The following is an 18,793-nucleotide window of genomic DNA, read 5'->3' on the forward strand; positions in this document are numbered from 1 at the left end:
CCTATTTGAACAGAAACGGAACACTGCTTTGTTCTCCAGCTGTTGCCACGGCGATGCCACGTCTTTCAGACCCGCCACTGGCCGTCTGATTGGTCATCAATTAGGACTCGTCCTTCATCTGACCTTCCTAACAGATCAAGCCTCATCTTGGCTCCAATGTCTCGGAAAAAAGCCGATCTGCAAGCTCGACAGTGCGCTACATTGCAAGTTGCAGCACATTGTTTGCTTGTAGATCTGCTATTATAAATAGTGCAGCTGAACAATACAATAGGGCTCAAGTATTTAAACTGTTCCTCATTTTGCTGGCGGACCTCAAGGAACCCTGGGGGTCCCTGGACCCCACCGCTTTGGGAATCAGTGATGTAGTGTAGTGAATATAGTGGTCCTGTTGAGAGAGAGGGGGGGGGGGCTCTGATGAATCGGACTACAGGCGGGGGGGTGCGTTCTCACATTCATACTCTCTCCCTTGCTTCTCTTTGTGTGTGTGTGTGCACATGCACGTGTGCGTGTGCATGTGTGTGTGTGTGTGTGTGTGTGTGTGTGTGTGTGTGTGTGTGTGTGTGTGTGTGTGTGTGTGTGGATTTACAACTGTTAGACACGGATGGATTGAGGTGAAAAGCGAAGAAAGAACAGTGTTTGTTCACTGCTTCATCAACATGCGCGTACGCCTGCTACATTCTGTGCATGTTAATGCACAGTAGTTACATATCTAGATACACGTTACAATACATTTACATATTTGTCAACGTTCTCTCTTCATTCAAATTAAAGCTGTGTGTGTGTGTGTGTGTGTGCGTGTGTGCGTGTGTGTGTGTGTGTGTGTGTGTGTGTGAGTGTGAGTGTGTGTGTGGCAATACAAGTTGCCATGTATTGCTGTACTTCTATATACCCGTGTTTAGTGACAGTGTAACAAATAATGTGTTTAGTGTTCTAGGGTTAATCAAGTTGTCATTTATTTCCGTGCATGCAGATTGCAGACGGCTTGTAGGTAGTGACTCTAATTACACCTTCCTCGATACAAAGGCATGTAATTAACTGGAGGAAGGAAGGCACTGGAGCAACTCAGACAGTTTAAGCCCTTTTTAATTCTCAGGGTGCAAGTAAAAATGGACAACGTTTCGATGTATCGGTCACATCTTCGTCAGGTCATAGCCCGAGGGGGCAACACAGTAAGGCTTAAGTACAGTTGGAGGCCATCGATATTGTCCTTTTCTTTTTGCTGAGGTTTGCGCGATCTGCGCAAAAGGACAGTTAACCCATTTTGGGCGCGAACCCCTTTTGGTGTTTTAAACATTATGTTATAATTTAGCTATTGAAAAATAGCAGATCTACAAGCTCGTAGGCTTGTAGGTCTGCTATTTCTGAAAAATCGTGAAAATATTTATTTCAGAAAACTGGAGGATTTAGAAGGATTTTTTAAAATTTTGAGGTCAGGCCTAAATGGGTCAAATGATAAGGGACAATATCGGTGGCACCCAACTGTAAGTATACACATGGTACAGGGGCAGTCCCTTCAATTAACCAATGTCACACAGCCAGCAATAATAGGTTCATACATATTATTCACATGGAGCACTCAGATAAAGAGTAGTCCAGAGATTTAAGGTCTACATTTAAGGCTATAGATGAACAATAGGAGGAAAATATGGACTATAAGAAATATAAAACAGTACAAAAGTTTAAAAGACGACGATATTATAATTAACTGCCTCGACCACAATCATGTTGATTTTTAGATGGATTGATTTGCTGGTTACGGGTTTCTCGCAGTGTGCGAGGAATACTCAACACAGTATATCAAGTATAATAATTATGTAACATTAATTGCTCCAGATGTCAAAAACACTGGCCTACTATTATGTCAGGTTTCCTGGTGGTCTTTACTGTGTTAGAGGTGGTGGTGGCGGGGGTTATGTGGACTGAAATCTAACACTTCAGCATCCAACCTTCAATCCTGCCGAGTGTTTTTATTTTTCTCGCTTCAATTTATTTCAAATCACGCCCAGAAATAAAATACTCAGGGAAATCTCGTACACCTCTCTGCTGCATGTTGTCGACATCTTTATCGCATAACAATTTCTATTAATTTCCCCAAACTCTGCGAGGTGTGACGTGGTGTGTGTGCCGCATACATACCTCCCTCCCCGAGGAGAGAAAACCTCCACTTTTATTAGACATTGATTTTCTATAGGCTCTCCTTGGCGAGGCTAAGGACTCGCCACAAACACTTATTGGCACCATCACTCAGTGGAGCCGTGGAGGGGTGTGTGTGCGTGTGTGTGTGCGTGCGTGCGTGCGTGCGCGCGCATGCGTGAAGTAATTAGGTACATGTTATGATGTACTCAAGTACCGTACTTAAGTACAATATTGAGGCATTTTTACTTGACTTAAGTATTTTCAGTACTTTTACTTCTACTCCACTATATATATATAGCCTTTATATATGTCAAAGGCTAATATTGTACTTTTTACTCCACTATACTTATTTGAAAACTTTTGTTACTAGTTACTTTGTAGATTTTGATTATTATTACAATTGCTGCTTTGTTGCCGACGCACCTGTTGTCATAATAGTAAGTCGATTGTGCGGAGGTCTTCCCTTCAAAAAGATTATTATTACAAAACAGTAACCACATTATATGTGTGTACGTGCGTGCGTGTGTGTATGCACGCGCAAGCATGCATGTGTGTGTGTGTGTGTGCCCGTGTCACCAGCTTTATTGTCAGTTCACCTCCATTTTGTCAGACCAGCTAATGTGAGGCGATCAATCTCTCTGATGGAGACAAGGATGCAGAGATCGATCTACTGAAAAATTGATGATGGGAGTGAGACTCTCCCTGATTGGGTTCATCCATTTCTGGTGATCCATGTTCCATATTTCACAGCTGGTGTGGCTGGTTCCATTTAGGTGTCTGTGGCGTGGGCAAATAGCAATCAGTGAGTGATGTATTAACCATGACTTGTTAGAATGCAGTTGTTGGATAAGTAGTATGCCTTCTTTCCAAATAATTATGCGTACGTATTTCTAACACTGTTCTGAAGCCAGTATTAGAATAGTTATTATATACTATATTTGGTTATATCACAAATTATCACAAGATAACAGAAATGCGTTGGAAATACCTGTGTAAAACAAGTGTGTGAAATGATATCAGTCATATTTGAAATACATTTCATAGTCCGTACAAGTTAGTCAAAAACAGTCAAATCCTCTGTGGTTTTATACATTTCTAACCCTGACGGTGTGTGCACTGTCAGAGTTAAATGAACCAACACACTCACACTCCCCAAAATGCATAGCGTGACTGCTTGGGACAAATGTGACCAACCGTCAAACGTTTGACAGGAATGGGGTACCCTTTCTGTGATCTGGTGCCGTACCGGACACCTCCACACTCCAGGAATTCTCAAATCCAAGACTTGGGTCTGCAAAAAAAAAAAGTTAAAACGACAGAGGCCAGGAGAGGCACCGGCGAGCAAGCCGACATACATGTATGTCCCCAATGTATGGTTGTTTGGGGCATGAACTGCAATACCCCTGAGTGACCTAAAGTGTTGAGCAGCCTACAGGCCCATTCACACTGAGCACTATAAGTGTAACTAACGTTAAAACTACTGTAGAGTACAGTACAGAGTACAGTACAGTAACTATCACAATAAAAGCATATAGTTGCACCGCTCACACGGGTGTGATTTTTCTTTACTGTGCAGTTTGCTTTAGAGTAGAATGCACATCCAGTGCCTGGCCCAGAGCCTGTAGAGCTTCTAATCAGGAAACTGGTTTTACTGGGGACATGAAAGCAACTAAACCCGCGGTTTGACAAAGTAGACAGACAGCCAACTTCCTGTGTCAGCCTCTTTGAAGCCCAGAGCCACCGGAAGAAATCTGTTAGTCCTGATTGGCTGTTTAGACAGATTGGTCCACAGGGCCAGGACTGATCCATTCTGTGGAGTGGAGGGGGGGTGGTTGGCCTTTGGTCCACAGGGCCAGGACTGATCCATTCTGTGGAGTGGAGGGGGGGTGGTTGGCCTTAATCAACCACCCCCCCTCCCCTTGGTCCACAGGGCCAGGACTGATCCATTCTGTGGAGTGGAGGGGGGGGGGGGTGGTTGGCCTTAATCAGGTCAGTGCTGGGCTGCCCGATGAGATGACGGAGCAAAAAACATTGGGCTTCAGCGATGGCGAATGATTATCGGGAATTGCTTTCTCTTGATTCTCAGAATTGCGCTATTGATATTGATAATGGTTATTACAGTTGGAGGCCATCGATATTGTCCTTTTCTTTTTGCTGAGGTTTGCGTGATCTGCGCAAAAGGACAGTTAACCCATTTTGGGCGGGAATCCCTTTTGGTGTTTTAAACATTATGTTATAATTTAGCTATTGAAAAATAGCAGATCTACAAGCTCATAGCGCGCCACCGAGTGGCGCGCTACGAGCTTGTAGGTCTGCTATTTTTGAAAAATCGTGAAAATATTTATTTCAGAAAACTGGAGGATTTAGAAGGATTTTTTTTAAATGTTGAGGTCAGGCCTAAATGGGTCAAATGATAAGGGACAATATCGGTGGCACCCAACTGTAGGTTCGACTTTTTCGCTGTAGGGCGATTATTCACATTATTCATATTCCTCTTTAACCCATTTAGGAAAGCCTATAGATATGTTTTTATACATTTCAATCCAGGAAAGTCACCACAGCTGCAAAATGACTTGTTTTGAGCCCGTAGATTGTAGATCTGAATTCTTGATCTTGAATTTTAATCCTGGAAAGTAAATTAACAGTTTTGGACATTTTTTTTGGTTTTTCAGAAAATCAAGACGTTTTTTTTTAATAATCGGCCTCAGGTCTAAATTCTCCCCCTTTTTTAAAAATGCTGCATTAAAAGTGCATTAACTATGTCACCCTGTGCAATCTGGGACAAGGGACTGTGAGTGTGCATAATTGAGTTTGAGAGAGAGAAAGAGAGCGCGCGCGTGTGTGTGGGGAGCATCCGTGCATGTGAGCACGTGTGGATGAAACACTGTGATGCATGTGGGCTTTTTGTGCACGTGTGTTGCTACCAAGTGATGAGTCACCTACAGTTGGGTGCCACCGATATTGTCCCTTATCATTTGACCCATTTAGGCCTGACCTCAAAATTTTAAAAAAATCTTCTAAATCCTCAAGTTTTCTGAAATAAATATTTTCACGATTTTTCAAAAATAGCAGACCTACAAGCTCATAGCGCGCCACTCGGTGGCGCGCTATGAGCTTGTAGATCTGCTATTTTTCAATAGCTAAATTATAACATAATGTTTAAAACACCAAAAGGGGTTCCCGCCCCAAAATGGGTTAACTGTCCTTTTGCGCAGATCACGCAAAACTCAGCAAAAAGAAAAGGACAATATCGATGGCCTCCAACTGTATAAAGTCCTGTGTTAGCGTTTCATCACAACGCTGTGCAGGGACCACGCTGTTATTCATTCGACATAAAGTGTGTCTGTATAGGATCCATTCTCAACACTCCACATTTGATCTACCTATGTACTTTAATAAACATTTACTTGAATAGCTAACTCAGTTAAAAATAATCGCACTGATGAGTTAGTCGACCTTAGTCACGTGTATTTGTTGGTCACAAATACACGTATAGGCCTACTGCAGATTTTACATGGTTGTGTGAGAACACAATACAAACAGTGATTCAAAATATTTACCATTTATTTACTTTCTTATATATTTCATGTATTTATTTATTTTAGTTGACTTGAGACGTATAGCGTCCCTATTTTGAGCTGGACATTTGGCAATTGTGTGAAGATATTTAGTAAAATGGGGGAAAAGTAGTGATCCTTGCACCTGGTATAGAGGCCTGGGGGACTGGGGATACTTAGTATAGAGTCTTTGTCTGTCAAACAAAGAGAGAGGTGTGAAATGTGCTGTACGTATATTCATGCAATTGCCTGCATGTGAAAGTAAAACAAGTCAGTTAATTGATCCCATTTTGACCAAAGCTTGCGTTGGTCCCATGAGGGAAACACAGGACCTGCAGGATGCTGCTATTTTTAATCAGTGGTATAAGAACAAGAAGGGAACCCAGTGAACCCTCTTTTTACTGCCAAACGAGCAGCAGAGACAAAATGTGTCTTAACACTTTGAATACAGAACAAGCTTCACACACGCACGCACGCACGCACGCACGCACACCAGACAATCAGAGATCTCGCCTACCAATCTTTTTTTTATAATTGTCTGGGGACTTCTAGTCTGGCATAGCCAGAAGATCACAGATCTCTGCCGTCTGATACATCTGGGGAAATCTAAAATTCAGTGAATGGACTCGGATGTCACAGCAGAGTAGAGAATACCAGCACCGACAAAATGTATAACCGCTGCTTTGAACTGAGAACCAATCCAGATACCGTACCAATATCATATGAAATGTAAATAGCACACATAGCCGATCTACAGTAGCATAAATAGCCGATTGGCGCGATTGGTCACGTTTTCAGCTTGTAGATTGGCAATTTTTTGCTACTTGTGTGACACTGTAATATGACGAGTAGGATATAAATTAACCAAATAAAACGAAAAACATAAAAAGTTCAAATATGGACGCAACATGGCAAGTTGGCAACACTCTTTTTTTTTTTAATTATTTCCAGTTGAGTCCCACTGTCCTAGAATTTACTCTGTATCGACTGCTATGGAAGTTATCGGAATCCGTATCAGGAAGGAAAAAAATGGTATCGGAACATCACCAGCATCAACATGTCAATGCAGAAAGGTTGAAAGCCATCCAAATGACATTTTATCACTGTGTTAACACACTCCAGATGATGGAAAGAAACAAACAAGCAATCTGAAGCTGGCATGATGAATATCAGCATTGTTCATTTCATATCAATCTCATGGCAGGAAGAGCCAAGGCTTATTATTTGCTAATGTAAACATTTAAATCTGTCATCGCCAGCTAGGCTACAGACTGTTATTAAAAACGATCAGACCCTTGATACTTTTATTCATGGCTGTGTGTGTGTGTGTGTGTGTGTGTGTGTGTGTGTGTGTGTGTGTGTGTGTGTGTGTGTGTGTGTGTGTGTGTGTGTGTGTGTGTGTGTGTGTGTGTGTGTGTGTGTGTGTGTGTGTGTGTGTGTGTGTGCGCGCACGTGCGCGCGGGGGACGCCGAGTGTGGGAAACAGTGTTGCCATGTCTGCTTATCATAAGCGACTTTGGGCTTCTTTTTCGCTTGTAAATATTGGTAGGTTGTTTCTAAAGTGTAGTTAGGCCTATATGAGCAACTTGTTTATTTGGGCTTGCTTATGATTTCTTTTAATTATTATTTTTATTATTTCATCATTTATTATCGCAGTTAACTATGGAATCGTGCATTTCCTGTCAGTGTGTTGGTCGGTCGGGGTGAGAGAGCATGTGATCGTGATCATCAGGGATGGAGATCCCTGATGTCATCAATATTGGCCAGTAACTCTACATCTGACCTCAAACCTCAAACCCTTAGATCTCCATATATGGAGCTGACATGTTCTGACCATTCCATATGTTGATCCTTCCCCATCCATCCTACCTCTTCGATGTCTCCCTTTTGACTGATCCCTGTCCATTTAAACCCTTAGACGGGCCGGCCCCAAAGTTATCAGTGCAGCTGCGCCCGGCAGCCGGCGAAAACAGGCCTGAAAATTAAGATTTTACCCCCCATGCCAAAGTGCTAGCGCTCGCCCAGCAGTCTGCTGTCACCAAGGCGGATGCGTGCACCCTCGCCCCTCAGGCGTCTTACTGGTATAATAATATGTAGTAATCATATTTAAATAAATATTTTCATGTCATGGACCCCCAAATTAACATGTATTTGTCCCCTAACCCCCCATCTGAAAATGTATTGTGCCAGGGAGCCCCCTACCAAATTTGCGTTGTTAGAATGTTTAAAAAATCTTCCAAATAGTCCACTTTTCTTTTTGTTTTATTTTTATTATTATTATTATTTTAATAGCAGATCTAGAAGCTCACAAAACGCCGCATTGCGACGTGTTGTGCCCTGCCCTGGTTACTTATTCTCTCTCTCTCTCTCTCTCTCTCTCTCTCTCTCTCTCTCTCTCTCTCTCTCTCTGGCAACACTGGTGGGAAAGTGACCGTGCCACTGTGTCCAGTCAGTCCAGGGCATTGTTCGGTGCTCTCGATGACGTGATGATGTTTGGACACACCCGCAGCAAAGCGCCGGATTCCTGAGACGCCAGCCAGTCGGTCGGTCCCGACGCAGAACTGAACTAAAAGCAGAACAACTCTGATAGGAATGTGATGTTTGACAGCAAAGATCAAATACTTTATTACGATCTACCCTCAAATACATTGACGTTTTGACGTTTGTTCTCTGTTACTGTGACGCTAGAAATATACAAAATTATGTGATGACAGGTTGTAGGAAAGTGAAAAGTGATGGGGGTCATAAAGAATACGGTGTTGTAATTAATGTTGAAGCCAAACTAATAAAGAAGTGTAGAGAGAGTAGAGTGGGAAGTGAAGCATGGTGTGGTCTCTCTCTCTCTCTCTCTCTCTCTCTCTCTCTCTCTTGCTCCTTCCATCCTTCATTCTATAGAGCGCCAAAGTCCTCTCATCCTCCCATACTCACTCATCCCCTGGTCATCTTAAAATCGTTTTATATAAGCGTTGTGGTCCAAAAATAAACAAGCTTTCTCTGTGTTATTGTTAGGGAGGTGTCTCTGTATCGTTTGCGACAGTCAGTCACTCATGTGACAGTCACTATGAGATGTATATCTGTTTCTAGCGACAATGTAACTAATTCAGTAGCAGTAACAATAGCGTTTTCTGTTGATTCTTCATATCCATATGAGTGAAGCGGCTGGGGTGACATGTTTATTTTTCAAACACAGTACTTATATGAGGCGATCTAAAATCCCCCTATGGGGATTACAATGCAAATAAAAAGTACATGAACCTGTGGATTTGCGCCCTCTACCGATATTGACGTCAGACTTTAGTGAGGGCTGCAACTATCGATTATTTTCTTTTCTTTTTCGATCGATTGCTTTTTTGATCAAATAAGGTTTTGATATTTCTAATTTGTGATGCGATAGTGGGGTCTAGCCAACACCAACTCGGGACTCCTGAATCGCTGCCCTCCCTCTCCTACGTAGCATCAGTGTCTTGATGACCAAGCCTGGAACAGACTTGTGCTTTCTATGGCATAGGCAGCTCCCGGCAGGATCTGCCGTGTGTGTGTGTGCGCATGTGTGTGTGTGTCAATTGAATAAAGCTGCAGACCATCAGTAATTAGCAGATAGAGAGAGACCCGTTTTTTTTCTTCCTGGAAATAAAAGCGCCTGGGTTTCCGAGGCTAGGGATCATGTCTCAGCACACATACAGCTGACTCCCAGTGTTGATTTTGTCGACTAAAAGTATGACGGAAAATGTTCGTCGACCACCTTTTTTTCAGTAACGAAAACTAAGTCGGTGTATATGCTTGGTTGCTTGCTGAAAATAGCAGATCTACAAGCTCACAACCCGTCACACTGCGACACGTTGTGAGCTTGTAGATCAGCTATTTTCAGCATGCAACCAAGTGTAAAATCAGGCATTGCGATGCCATCAAGGTCTGCAGAAATGCATGTGTCGACAAAAAAACTAGACTACCACTAAAACATTTCAGATGAGTGAAAATGTGACTAAAACTAAATTAAGTTTCATTCCAAAGTCAATGGCTTTAACTAAAATGTGCTGTCAAATTCAACACTGCTGACTCCACTAGCTATGCGGACAGCCGCCTCAGCAGTGCCGTGTGGACGCACGCTGGCAGGATTATAGTCAGCTAATAATCCAGCAGTGAATAAATGCACAGCCATGCAGCCAGTCTTAATGCTTTTCCACATGATGATTCAACCCTGCATGGTGATCAGTGTTGTTTTTGGCAGCACATTTAGATTTTAGCCCATTTACCGCTACCATTAATCCATCTCTTGATCGCGTACTGCCAGGGTTTTATCGCGCGTGACACTTACTTTGAAGATCCAAATATCCGTAATTCTGTGTTCCTGTGACAAACTGATGTGTGTGGTGTCTTCACCGGTTGTTGTTCTCTCGGTCGATGGTGGATAAAGCCGACCGCGAGTATCACAGCGCCTGCTACAGGCCGTTGAAAACGCTTGTCTGGCCCAGATTCTGTCTCCGCAATGTCGTTTTTTGAGATACAGCGGTTTTACTGCAGGGCTTAGAATGGAAGTGGATGCGCACGCATCTTCAAAATGGCCGGTTGTGTGTTGTGTTGCTGTGTTTGGCGTAGAGGTTCTAAAGAATAGGTTCTCGTGTTCCATGTGAATGGCGCTAAATCGGTTAGTTTAGTCATAGTCTTTGGAATAAAACTTAATTTAGTTTTAGTCACGTTTTAGTCATCTGACATGTTTTAGTGCTAGTCTAGTTTTAGTCGACTAAATGTCATAAGTCGTATCATCGTATCAAGATCATATTTTGATAAAATAGATCTACAAGCAATAGATCTACAAGCACACAACGCGTCATGCTGCGATGCGTGTAGATCGGCTATTTTCAGCATGCAAGCAAGTGTAAAATGACTTGTGTCTTACTTATACTGGATCTCTTGTCCACTAGTCCCTTGCAAACATTTTAGTCACATTTTTATTTGTTTGACGAAATTGTCAATATATTTAGTCTTACTTTTAGTCATCATAGCTTAGTTTCCATTCAGTTTTCGTCAGTGAAAAAGGATAGTCGACGAACATTTTTCGTCATAGTTTTAGTCGACGAAATCAACAGGTGATGGAGGGATGATCAGATCACAACCACAACCACTTGTTGAGGAGTGGGAGGTTGTGGTTGTTTGTTGTATAGCCATGAGCCATGATGTCACACGTTTTGCAGTTTCCTCCGTAATCGACGATTACTAATCGTGTGTGCGACACACACACACCCGCACGCACGCACGCACACACACGCTGAGGGAGCTTTAATCAGATTATGTGTTGACCTTTGCCCTCTGTGCAGGTTTCAGAAACACAATGGGGTCTATGATCACTTTCTAATCCCATCCATTAGCATTGGATTAACACAGAGCACACACAAAATGGTCCTCTGAGCCACGTGCTTGAGTTGGTGACACAATAATGAATTACGGTATAATAGTTGGTTAAAATCAATCATTTCAAATGGGGATAGGCCATTGATGTGCTTGTAAAGGCTTTAATGAGTTTTGTCCCTCTCTTATCAATACATGTATTAATAATACATGAACTCATACAGTATACTGCATGGTCTTGCATGACAAACTAGTCAATACTACATTTAATTGACAGATTCTTTTTTTTTTTTTTAAGATATTTTTTTGCGGCTTACGCCTTTTATTGGTTTTTGAAGGGACAGACAGTAGGCTGACAGGAAACGGGAGAGAGATGGGGGAAGACATGCAGTAAAGGCCGTGTCGGGCTCGGGAGTCGAACCCGCGGCACACTGCGACTGGATTACCAGTCGGGTGCCCAGACGGTTACGCCACCGCCTGGGCAATTGACAGATTCTTGATTAAAGATTTTGTGTACTAGGCCTATAAGGACCACCATAACTCCGAGACCACCATAAATGTACACTTCTTTTGTGCAAAAACAATATTGTACATACAATATTGTGCAAGATTTACAGACCTGTAAGGGTCCATTTGGAACCCCCTCAAGTAACCCAGAGGGTCCCTGGACCTCACCTTCAGAAGAATAATATGTACGCAATACGAGTATGAATTTGTGTTTATCAAACATTTTAATGAGGGCCAAAATGATATATATTTAAATATATAGGAGTAGCTTTTTTGATTGATTGAATGCTTTATTGGACAGAAATGTAAACAGCCTGAGTCCTGGGGACTTGTTCCATTGTGGTCCTACTGTACGTATTCAATTCATCAACATAGAATAACAAAATAACACAATAATACATGTCATCAACAAATACAAAAACACTGCATAGGAAGAAAAAGGAAAACAGCGGCAGTGAATGAATGACACCTCCTTTCGATGCATGGAAATTTACTTTTTTTTCCTCCTCTCTTTTCTTTTTCTTTTTTCCTCTTTTTTTATCCTCTTCTCCCAAAAGGTTTGGGTTGACTCTCAATAGATCGCAGTCATACAGCTACTCTGCTACTTACGAGACCCTGACCCAGAATCAGGTCGTTTATGACTTATGAGTCATTTGGCGCCAAGTTGTTCCTCCCTTTGGCTTGTGGTCTCCTGCATAGATGTTCTTTTTTATTTCTTTTTTCAGGCCAATTTAGAAAGAAACCGGTGATTACAATCTTTTAATGGATGGTCCACATTTTGAAGGCAGAGTAGGAGAATGAGAATCTGCCCGCGTGTGTTCTATAACTGGAGGGTATACCAGATCGTTGTCGCTCCCTCTAGTAGGCCTATGTATTGGCTGCATGCTTTGTGCCTCAGCTATAAATCCTCACTTTGACTTTTAGGATGCAGTGGACGGTGCAAAGCGGACAGGCCGAAGACAGATATACTGCCACTCGTTTTAAAAAGGACGGCAGCATCCCAGAATGCACTCTGTCTTCGCATTGTTCTCACATCCACGGCAGCCTGAGGAGGAGACCTCACCGCAACACCATCACTGTGATATGGATTCCTTTTGTCAGCTCAATGCGGAGGCTTTTTCCATCGCCAAGGTTGTTAATCACCTGTAACCCCCCCCCCCCCCCTACTCCTGCACAAAGCCAGAGGCTGATGTGCATGCGTGCGTCAGTGTTGCCATGTCTGCTTATTATAAGCGACCTTGGGCTTGTTTTGTTTTCTGTAAAGTCGCTTGAAAATGTTGGTAGATGCGGGTTGCTTTTTTGGGGAGGGGGGCTTGTTTGTAAAGTGTAGTTGCTTATTTGGCCTTGTTTCTTAATGTTGTTTAAACCAGTGGTTCTCAAACGTATTCAAATCAAGGACGACCCCCATATTGTATTTGCTCACGGACAATTACGTCTGAAAATATTTTGTGCCAGGGATTTGTGATGTTAAAATGTTTAAACACATATTCAAAAGTTTCGCTTTTGTTCACAATTTCTTTTGAAAATAGCCGATCTTCAAGCTATGTTGTGTGTTGTGAGCTTGTAGATCGGGCTATTTTCAAATATCCGGTGCAATTACGGGTTAAACGTGATCATGTGGCCTAGTACAGTCGCTTCTTTTGGGCTGGTTCTCATAGACCTGGTTGCTTATTTCTCTTGCAAAATATGGCAAAACTGCCTTTTTTTCCTGCACAGGGCCAGAGGCTGATGTGCGCGCGTGCACGTTTTCATCTGCTATCCTTAGATTAGCATTGTGTGAATAATATGCATGTCCAGTCTGTGTGGTTAATTAGCACTCAGGTTTCTCAATAATAAGCATGGAGGTTCAATAGCTGTCACCCAGATAAGGGGGGATGGGGTAGAAAGGAATCACTGAGTGAGATAGTAAACAAAGACAGGGAAGGACAGATGGGTAGAAAGATGTTGAAGAGGGAAGGGAGGGATAAACTGTCTGTCTGTCTGTCTGTCTGTCTGTCTGTCTGTCTGTCTGTCTGTCTGTCTGTCTGTCTGTCTGTCTGTCTGTCTGTCTGTCTGTCTGGGAGAGATAAAGCAAGCAATGATTGAAAAGGTGAAATATGACATGGTGAAATAAAATTAAAAAAATAATATTGCTACTTCTTGGGACAAATGTGACCATAAATGTCAAATGTTTGACATATCCCCATTAGTCAACATGTGCCGCTTCAGCTCCCCCTTCTTCCACTGAAACGTTTGACATGTTGGCACCGTCCGTCTCAAGAAGTCACCTGTTTTGCCGTCTTGGTACTGAGAAGGCGTTGATAGGTCACAGAAGAGTGCCAATAGAACATGAAATAACATCCGGTGGTCCGGCATGTTTTGATGATGATGGTGAGCTATAATCCATCTCATTACCTGTCAGGGTGGAGTGGATGCTCTTTGACATAAAAGTCCGTAATTTATCCGGGGCTGATTACACTAAGTGACAGCAGTTTATACCAGGAAGTCCGTATTGTAGCGTAGCAGAGCTGGACCAGTAAACATGCTCTTCTAGACGGACAGGCTGGCCTGAAGCCTAAATATTTAGAGGACCCAGAAGAGCAACGACATTCTGCAACGTGATGCTGATTAATGTTCTTGTGGTTTTCAGTAAAAATGGAACCCATAAAATGAAGGCACGTTTCGTTTACAAGATAAGACCACAGAGAGAGAGAGAGAGAGAGAGAGAGAGAGAGAAAGGCAGCAGCCTAACCATGCATGCAGTACGTGCACAGACTGCACACACATTTCGGGTGGAAACCTCATAAGTCCAAAACTGTTACTTTTCAGGATTCAAATTCACAAGCATCAAAAGTCAAGCCGTGTTTCAAGAAACATCGTAGAATATGGAGATAAGAGGTTTCTGCCACGATTTACATGGCTTTGGATTTATGAGCTTTATAGGGATGCAATTAAGGAAACAGCTCTTTTATAGGATGCTATACGACTGTGGAGGTTTTTGACAGTTAAAAGATCTCCGCGTAGCCCTGCAGTCTCATGAGGGCTGATTAGGGTGATTATCACTGGGGCAGAGATGATTGAGTTTAAGACCCTAAATAAGTCCATGCGCTGTTCATGGCTCAGATACTACTGTAGTGTTGTAGAGAGACTCCATTAGCGTTCTAATGGCAGCACACGCACACACACTCACACACACACACACACACACACACACACACACACACACACACACACACACACACGCATTACATGTGCACTTCCAAATTCCAATATAATGAAGATGGAAGAAAAAGGGGGAATTTAATGGGAAAAAATGCAACCATTTAAATTGTGTAGCGTGAATATTCTCTCGTTGCAGTGAATTGTAAAAAGTACATACGTCAGCACACTAAATGACATCTGGGAAAGAGTGGTATTTAGTGTTTTGTGATAGACATTGTTGGGGAACTGTGGAGTAGCACATTTACATTTTGAAAAGACCCCCACTGCCCCCGAAAACAAAAACAAAAAAGGAGAAAAGAAAAAAACGGAATAATCACATTTGGGTCTTAACTAAAAGAAGTGGACAGGTGAAAAGGGGTCTCAGCACACCACAAACGTCTCTCCTAAACCCAGCCCACTAATGTGTCCTTTCAGCCAATGCTGGAGCCCCCCCCCCCCCCATCCCCACCCCACCCCCACACCCACAAGAGTGTGGAAAAGGGAAAAGAAAGGAACAAACCCCTCCTGTACTTTTAAGGACAGTGAATAGAGCGAGAGCCCCACAGCCTGCCTGCCTGCCCCACATACGGTGGCTGAATACAAAAGACCCCCCTCACTATAGGAGACCACTCCCCCTCTGTAAGAGCAGTCACTATGGGAGACCACTCTATCTGTCTCTGCTGCAAGCGACAGGCCCCAATGAAGCCATCAGCGTGCGCGCACACACACACACACACACACACACACACACACACACACACACACACACACACACACACACACACACACACACACACACACACACACACACACCTCTAAAACCCTCCTGGCTAATGCATTCTTTTCATCCCTGCAGTGGTGAGCAGAAACGGGGAGGGAGGTTTTTCGGCCCAATTTGAATATTTCCATTATTTATCAGCACAGAGGATTGAGACCTTAGACTATATAGCGCCAAGTCGCTATATAGGGATATATAGGCTGTGTTTGGATTTGCTCTCTGTGCTGTTAAATTGCCAGAGGAACACGATATGATAGATAGATATGACGCGAAAACACGCAGCAGCACCACTGGACGTTGAAGACGTTTTCAGTTCAATCGTAATTATGCCTGTCTCATTCAAATGTCAGGGATTAGGATTGAGTCTGTATATACTAACGCCAGTATCGTATTGTGCACACACATCACCACCCCATTTCCGTTATGGAATTCAATACAAACATACAGTAGTAGTATATTCATACAAATATGTACTATATCTAATACAAACAATGTAAGCATTCCCCCAGTGCTGTATCACCAGTCTTCCTGCATTTAGGTTACACGGGGGAACCCTTGATATGTTTACCACAGTGGATGTGTAATAATAGTTCGTTAAGGAAGTGCAGTACAGCTGCAAGAGGAAGAGACATGATGTAATAGAGTTCCATGGGACTAGAGGGGGCGGGGCGTCTAGCCGAGCCCCCTCTGTCCCAGTGCTGCTGTGTACAGTCTGACTGACAGACACACCATGACTTTTCCCATGCAGCCACAGAACAATCCTGGGAAATGCTAAGCGTTCAGTCCAGCTCACGCCATGACCCGGTCACTGATACCGGTCACTGGTTGCACGGTGGACGACCTGGTGGTCACTGATTTAAGATTGCAGGGGTGGACGGGTGAAGGGTTGAAATGTGGAATAATGCACATGCACTGTCAGCACGCACGCACGCAACGCACGCACGCACGCACGCACGCACGCACGCACGCACGCACGCACGCACGCACGCACACACACACACACACACACACACACACACACAAACAAACAGTGGTATTATATAGCCTAAATAAATTGCAAATGGACTTTGACAATCACTTGAATTTGCATTGAAGTTATACTTGCCACAGAACTAACATATGTTTGCTTGTGATATTATTTACAGTGTAGCATACAGTCTAGGCTGTGTGGTGACATTTTGTCCCTCACAGCTTGTTGGTGAATGTCATTAGTGTCAATCTGTCAGTGGTGTCAGTCTGTTAGTGAACACTCCTAATGACCTGCTAATTATGACATGCCACAATCAGCCTCAGGGGGGCAGCAGCACCACCACCACCGCCACCTGGTCATGATGAGAGTGTGTGTGTGTGTGTGTGTGTGTGTGTGTGTGTGTGTGTGTGTGTGTGTGTGTGTGTGTGTGTGTGTGTGTGTGTGTGTGTGTGTGTGTGTGTGTGTGTGTGTGTGTGTGTGTGTGTGTGTGTGTGTGTGTGTGTGTGTGTGTGTGTGTGTGCGTGTGTGTCATATTTGTCACATTACCCATAGACACGACCCTAGTGGACATCCTTTTATCTTATTTCACAGTCAATGGCTGTGGTGTCAGTCTCTGAAAAAGCTATTATCTTGTACATGGTCCACTGTATATATTCTATACCTTCGCACCTCACGATTGGATACTAAAAAACTTTGGGGAGAGGAAAAACTTTACCGGTAATTGCCCTCTATAATGGTACTCTTGGAACGAGACTTTTTCCTTACAAAGAATGGTGAGGAATACAGTTAGTGCTGAACAGAACATACGTTTGGCTCCTGGCTCTCCTCCTCATGTGTTTGGCAGGGCCATGAACACACGGCAGCTGCCCGTGGGCTTGGTGACAGCTTTCAACATGGCCGCCTGTCACCCCTCCGTATAGCCCAAATGTTCTGGCAGTGATGCTCTGGGGCTCTTCAGCACGGCCCCCTCTGTCTCTCTTGTGTCCACACACCCAACCTCTAGTTTTGTTTATTTATTTTCATAACTGCTTTAGCCCATTCAGGGTGGCCATTAGCCCATTTAGTGTTTTTTTTCTTTTTTTTCTTTTTTTTTAAAGATATTTTTTTTGCGGCTTACGCCTTTTATTGGTTTTTGAAGGGACAGACAGTAGGCTGACAGGAAACGGGAGAGAGATGGGGGAAGACATGCAGTAAAGGCCGTGTCGGGCTCGGGAGTCGAACCCGCGGCACACTGCGACTGGATTACCAGTCGGGTGCCCAGACGGTTACGCTACTGCCTGGGCCCCCATTTAGTGTTTTAAGGATTATGTTATACTTTAGCTATTTCTTTTTTTAAATCTTGAAAATGTAGCGCAAAGCTTTGAAATATAAATTCTTTCAACGTTTTCAACGCATATAATTCTGGGGGTCCTTGACATGAAAAGGGTTGAGCATGAGCACCACTGACATAGAAACATAGGTTTTTCAGAAAACTGTCATTGTGTAGAATCGGCCTCAGGTCTTAATGGGTTAAAGTTCTGAGTTATTCTTGCTGTGGCTGGTAGAGTTTCCATTTCGTCCGGTGTGATCCATCCCATCACACAATGTGTTCACTGTGGTTTGCCTGTGTGTCTTTGCTCCAGCCGAGCCATCAAGACCAACCAGGACCTCCTCCCCGAGACTCCGTGGTCCAGCATCATGTACGACGACTTCTGGGGCACCCTGCTCACGCACAGCGGCAGCCACAAGTCCTTCAGGCCTCTCTGCACGCTCTCCTTCCGCCTCAACCACGCCCTGCACGGCCTGCGGCCGCGGGGCTACCACCTGGTCAACGTGGGGCTCCACGCCTCCGTCACCGCCCTCTTCGCCGCCTTCTCGCGCCCGCTGCTGGGCGGAGCGCCGTGGAGCCTGCTGGCGGGCCTGCTGTTCGCCTCGCACCCCGTGCACACGGAGGCGGTGGCCGGCGTGGTGGGCCGGGCCGACGTCGGCGCCGCTGTCTTCTTCCTGCTGTCTCTGTTCTGCTACGCCAGACACTGTGGCCTCCGTAGGGACCCCCGGCGCGCCTTACACGACGCCGCCGGACACTGTGGCCTCCACAGGGAGCCCCGGGGGTCCTTCCGCGGCGGGTTGGCGGGCCGGTGCTGGGCCTGGACGCTGGGCAGCCTGTGGTGCCGGTGCTGGGTCTGGATGCTGGGCAGCCTGTGCTTCGCCGCAGCCAGTATGCTGTGGAAGGAGCAGGGCGTCACGGTCCTGGCCGTCTCCGCCGCGTACGACCTCTTCATCTTCCAGAGGCTCTGCTTTCACCAGACCATCGCCGTTCTGCTGGGGAGGGTAAGATATT

General features: G+C 44.2%; 1 protein-coding gene across 1 annotated transcript in view; it reads left to right on the forward strand.

Annotated features, from left to right (window-relative positions):
- tmtc2a (transmembrane O-mannosyltransferase targeting cadherins 2a) overlaps nucleotides 1-18,793 on the forward strand; it is an 87,415-nt gene that overhangs the window by 18,127 nt on the left and 50,495 nt on the right. Inside the window, exon 2 of the mRNA XM_079494449.1 lies at nucleotides 18,096-18,783. Within this exon, the coding sequence (XP_079350575.1) occupies nucleotides 18,096-18,783 (688 nt within the window). The remainder of the gene's footprint in view (nucleotides 1-18,095; nucleotides 18,784-18,793) is intronic.

This window comes from Electrona antarctica (genome assembly GCF_951216825.1).
Source record: "Electrona antarctica genome assembly, chromosome: 23".
Taxonomy (NCBI): Eukaryota; Metazoa; Chordata; class Actinopteri; order Myctophiformes; family Myctophidae; genus Electrona; species Electrona antarctica.